This window comes from Agrilus planipennis, unplaced genomic scaffold (genome assembly GCF_000699045.2).
Source record: "Agrilus planipennis isolate EAB-ADULT unplaced genomic scaffold, Apla_2.0 scaffold316, whole genome shotgun sequence".
Classification (NCBI taxonomy): domain Eukaryota; kingdom Metazoa; phylum Arthropoda; class Insecta; order Coleoptera; family Buprestidae; genus Agrilus; species Agrilus planipennis.
This window is the reverse complement of record NW_020439389.1, coordinates 76743-81766: the sequence shown is the minus strand read 5'-3', so window position 1 is coordinate 81766 and position 5024 is coordinate 76743. Positions and strand designations below refer to the sequence as shown.

The window sequence follows — 5024 nt, the reverse complement described above, 5'->3', positions numbered from 1 at the left end:
GAGAACAGAGGACTCTATGGAAGTCAATAAAAAATAGGCGAGATAGGTTGGTAGGACACCTTCTCAGGCATGAAGGTCTAGTCAGAGACATATTAGAGGCAGAAGCAGGAGTTAGGAGGGGTAGAGGTAGACCTACATTAGATTACTGTTCACAAATAGTTAAGGATGTGGGATGTTCTAGTTTTAGGGAAATGCGAAGATTTGCTCAGGATAGGAAAGAGTGGAGGTGCGTGTCCAAACAGTCTTAGGATTAACGACCTTATGATAATGATGATAAAAAAATTAGATGTAATTATATCGTAAATTACACATAATACAGAAATTGCACAACACTTACCAAATTGGGTTTCGAGTGATTTTCTTCCAAATTCTGTCTTAAAAAACTATCGGCTACATCGAACTCTTCTCTCATTATGGGATAAGTTACCTGGTTCATCTTTCTCCACACTATTTTCCTTCTCTAATATATCTCTTAACTCATAACCTGCGTATAGTTTCCCTGAATATTCTTTCCGCCTATCTGCCTTTTACTCAATTTCTATCAAAATGACCCGTACCTCGTTTCTTACATTATTACTACTATACCCTAATTTTCTAAAAAAAGCCTAATTTCGTATTGTTATTTATAAACATCNAACATACACCTTTAACAACCTTTTTGAATTTCCAAGTTAACCGTTCGAGAGCATAGAAGTGACTTCTTTTTATTAAAGGCGACACGATCCTGCGCTATCCTCTGCTTTATATCCCTACTACTCCTTCTGCCCTGGCTTATCTGACCTCCTAGATACCTAAATTCGGCCACTTCTTCTAAGTTTTCGTCTCCTATCTTATATTCGCTCTTTCCCTATATTGAATACCGTATATTTTTAAAATTTTCTGATACCTGTTGATATCTATCTCATAGAAGTTTTCTTAAAGTTTGCATTTTTCGTTTGATTTATGGAAATCGCTAAAGAAATAAAACTAACTCAATGCCCTAGCTCCCAAGCAGTATCAATGGTGTGGAAACAGAGATAAGTAGTTATTACGTAATTATCACTTAAAAAGCGACTTCTGAAGTACGTAGAACCAAATTGTTACTGTACAAAATTACGTTAAAGTGATGTTTTTAAAGTGATATTCAATGGTCGCAATTACTTTGTTGTGTAACTTCCTTATCACTTTATAGTTTTATTACTTTATAGTAGCGGTAAAAGTAACTTCAACATCTTTACGACATTTGAAATTCCTTCAAAATTACGGACACTATTTTCTATCTCGAACTAATTTTCGCATTTCCCTAAACCTAGAACATCTCACAACCTTTTCTTTTCCGCCTCGCCCACCGTCGTCGTTTTGGCACCCGTACTAAAAAAAAACTTGGGTGTTTCATCCCCACCAGCCAGTAATGCTGGTGGGCGGGCAGTCCCTCCGGACTACACCGGAAGGTAGGGCGGAAGGCCCTTGTCACTCTGCTTTAAGGAATCGTGGGAATGGATGGGTGGTGGTTCGGGTGAGAAAGATGAGATGGACGAAATGAAGACAGAAGAGAATGAAAGATTATCTGTGGAATATTACTGCCCCAGAGCATGTGCTTAAGTGATCCAAGAAAACCACATAAAAACTTGGAGCAAGGCAGACGGACCCGGAATCGAACCGGCGTCCTCCCGAATGCTAAGCAATGGTCTAAACCTCTAGGCCATGCCGCTCGGTGCACCCGTACAGCAGCGTACTCCAGACATAACTTTATTAAAAATCTTTTTCGAATTTTTAAATTAACCGTTCGTGAACATAGAAGTGACATATTTTTGTTAAAGGCGACTCTATCCTGCACAATCGTTTGTTTTGTATCCCTACTGCTCGTCCTACCCTGAATTATCTTCTGACTTCCTAGATACCGAAAATCAGCGACCTCTTCTAATTTTTCGTCTTCTATCCTTACATTCACTCTTTCCCTTCTGATGACAGTTGAGAACAAAACTTTATTTATTTAAAACAGTTAAGGTAGATAATAGCTAAATTACATATCACTATCACTACTACTTTTTATGAGAAATAATGACTTATTTACGAAATGATTTTAAGCAACACGGCATTAATTCTTATCCAATTAAGTACCTTAAATACATTGTGCATTAATATGGATCAACATGGCCCTTTACAGCATGTAAATTAAATGAATATTTTCGAAGATTACAGATTTAAAATGCAAACAGCGGTTGCGGCGGTACCGATCGGGAGGCCGGTTTGTATTGTCTAATGACAAAAACACTGTGAATGTTGTATATAAAGACATTCTGTAGTATATTTCATGTGTTCAGGGGTTGTCTATTTAAGATTTCCCCTCTCGATAATAATCTAAACAAAACAAAAATATATTTAGTATCAGCATTACACCCGTGCGAAGCTGGGGCGGGTCGCTAGTTTATAATATTACGAATTACGAATAAAATATAGGTATATAGGTATAACTAATGAGTACAGAAAGTTTTCTTTTACTAAAGAAACTTTCGATATTACAGACGCTGATAATTGGCCCTAATCCTGCCGAGTCCTTCTATTATTTGAGGATCGATATTTTAAGAGTAACGTACCAGTATCTGTGTAAATCGGTCTATTTCTACCTTCTTGTTAGTTTCATTAGATAAATGGAATACCTTTTGATTAAAGTTTCACGTTCGTGGTATATGTATATTACTTGAAATACGTTACCTTTAGACTGGGGAGAAGAGATGAAAAATGAATAGATTTTAAATTTAAGATATTGAAATCAGTGGCGTACAATGGAGGGGTAGAGCAGAGGGTGTTATGGCCCCAGGCGGCGCAAAAATGTTTTCTTCGTTATTACATGGAGCGCAGTAATAATTTGTAGCACGTACCAAGACATTGTCGTCATGGTGTGGAAAAACCAATTTTTAAATCTTACGAAAATTGTCGAAATAAGATACACTATGCCCCTGAACGATTAATTTAGAAATTCGAAAAAGGTTGTTAAAGGTATATGTTTGGAGCGCGGCGTTGTACTGGTGCGAAACCTAGACAGTGGGTGCGGTGGAAAAGAAAAGGTTAGAAGCGTTCGAAATGTGGTGTTACAGGCGAATGATGAAGATACCGTGGATAGAGAAGGTTAGAAATGAAGAGGTATTAGAAAGAGTATGAGAACAGAGGACTCTATGAGAGTCAATAAGAAATAGGCGAGATAGGTTGGTAGGACACCTTCTCATGCATGAAGGTCTAGTCAGAGACATATTAGAGGCAGAAACAGGAGTTAGGACGGGTAGAGGTAGACCAAAATTAGATTACTGTTCGCAAATAGTTCACATCCTTAACTTGTTGTTCAAGTTGTAGGGAAATTCGAAGATTAGCTCAGGATAAGAAAGAGTGGAGGTGCGTGTCCAACCAGTCTTAGGACTGACGACCTTATGGTGATGAAAATACATTGTTTTTCATGTATTACGACCTTGGTTATAGCGACAATTTTCTATAGCGACGTTAAATGTATGTCCCTTGAATACTTTAGTACTAAGTTTATGTGGCTATAGAGACTTCGGATGTAACGCCGAGTTCGGTAGCAGCGACTGTTTTTAATTAATCATTTGTAACAAATCCCTGGTAATTGAAGCAATCCGCCAGAAACGTCCGGATTTGCGGAAGAACAAAAGTTGGCTTTTGCACCATGATAATGTCTCTGTTCACACATCGTTGCTTGTACGTGAATTTTTGGTCAAAAACAACACACTAATAATGCCGCAGTCACCGTATTCTCCAGATCTGGCTTCCTGTGACTTTCTTGTTCTCGAAACTGAAGAGGCTCATAAAAGAACGAGGCTATGATTGAGGAGATAAAGATGGCTTCGAAGGAGGAGCTGAACAAGATCACAAAAAATGATTTTCTAAAGTGCTTCGAGGATTGAAAAAAACATTAGCACAAGTTTATTATATAAAACATACAAAATTCGCGATACTTTTTGAACAGGCCTCGTAGACATTTAATAAATCTGAAAACGACAAAAAAACAGTCGTTAAATTGATGTTTTTCGCTTTCATTTTTGATAACTTCTGAAGTAATAGTAGGAATAAAACCCTAAGTTTAATGATAGAGTGCTGGTGGTAGTGGTAGAGTACTGGCACGTAAAACCTTGGGCCCGGGTTCATTTCCCAACGGAGGGACTGATAACAGCAACAAGTTTTCCTTGTTAATTTGAGGTTATCTATGGTGGTTTTAGTTAATTCAAAAAATTAACTCACTGATGGTAGGACCTCCATTGTTTTCGATGCAGAAAGGCATGACAATAATTACCTACAAAATTCTGTACTATTCTACTAGTAACTGTCTCCTTTCAACTGCTGACTATCTCTACCATTAACTAAGGTATCTATCTTTTTAAGACCAGGTCTTATGGGATGTGCGGTGAAGATAATTGAATTGGTCCAGCAAAAAAGTATTATTTTCTTACCGTACATGTATCCTTTCCGGGTTCTCCTCCCGCGCAAATGAAAGATGAGTGTAGGGCGAATGCAAGTCCAAGACGTGTCTTGCGAAGAGAATCCTGACATATGTTATGTGGAACAATTGGCAGCTGTATCTTCTTCAAAATGACTTGCGGCTGTCCTTTTCTGCCTTTAATTAATACTTCATTTAGTGTATTGATTCTTAATTGATGTTTTAATTTAATTAATTATAAAGAGAATTGTCCCCGCCGGGCATACAACAAAGGGATTTCAGTAAAACCTTGTAAATAAAAATTTGTTTAGTTGTAAAAAATGCAAAAAAAAGATAGGAGTTAACCCAACATTATTCAAATTTTCCATCAGGCGAAGCTGCTAGCCATGAACCAGGCCACATCACGAAACTTGTACAATTCTTTTTGAATAATCGATTTTTAAACTTTTCTTTCTATAGGGTTGTTCGGAAAGTCATTTCGTTTCTTCCCAACAGAGGATTTAATTGTATTCTTTTGCACCCAACTTCACATTTAAGCCGTATAATTTTTATATGCTTTGAGAGCTCATATAGCAAGGCTTGTGTGTGAAAAATTCCA

The 5024-nt window shown here is 37.4% G+C and overlaps 1 protein-coding gene across 1 annotated transcript in view; it reads right to left on the bottom strand.

Moving 5' to 3' along the window:
* Positions 1–3953: 3953 nt before the first annotated feature.
* Positions 3954–5024, bottom strand: part of LOC108741593 (phenoloxidase-activating factor 2) — a 15034-nt gene continuing 13963 nt past the window's right edge. Inside the window, exon 5 of the mRNA XM_025978905.1 lies at positions 3954–4603. Coding sequence (XP_025834690.1) covers positions 4428–4603 — 176 coding nt within the window. The 3' untranslated portion in view covers positions 3954–4427. The remainder of the gene's footprint in view (positions 4604–5024) is intronic.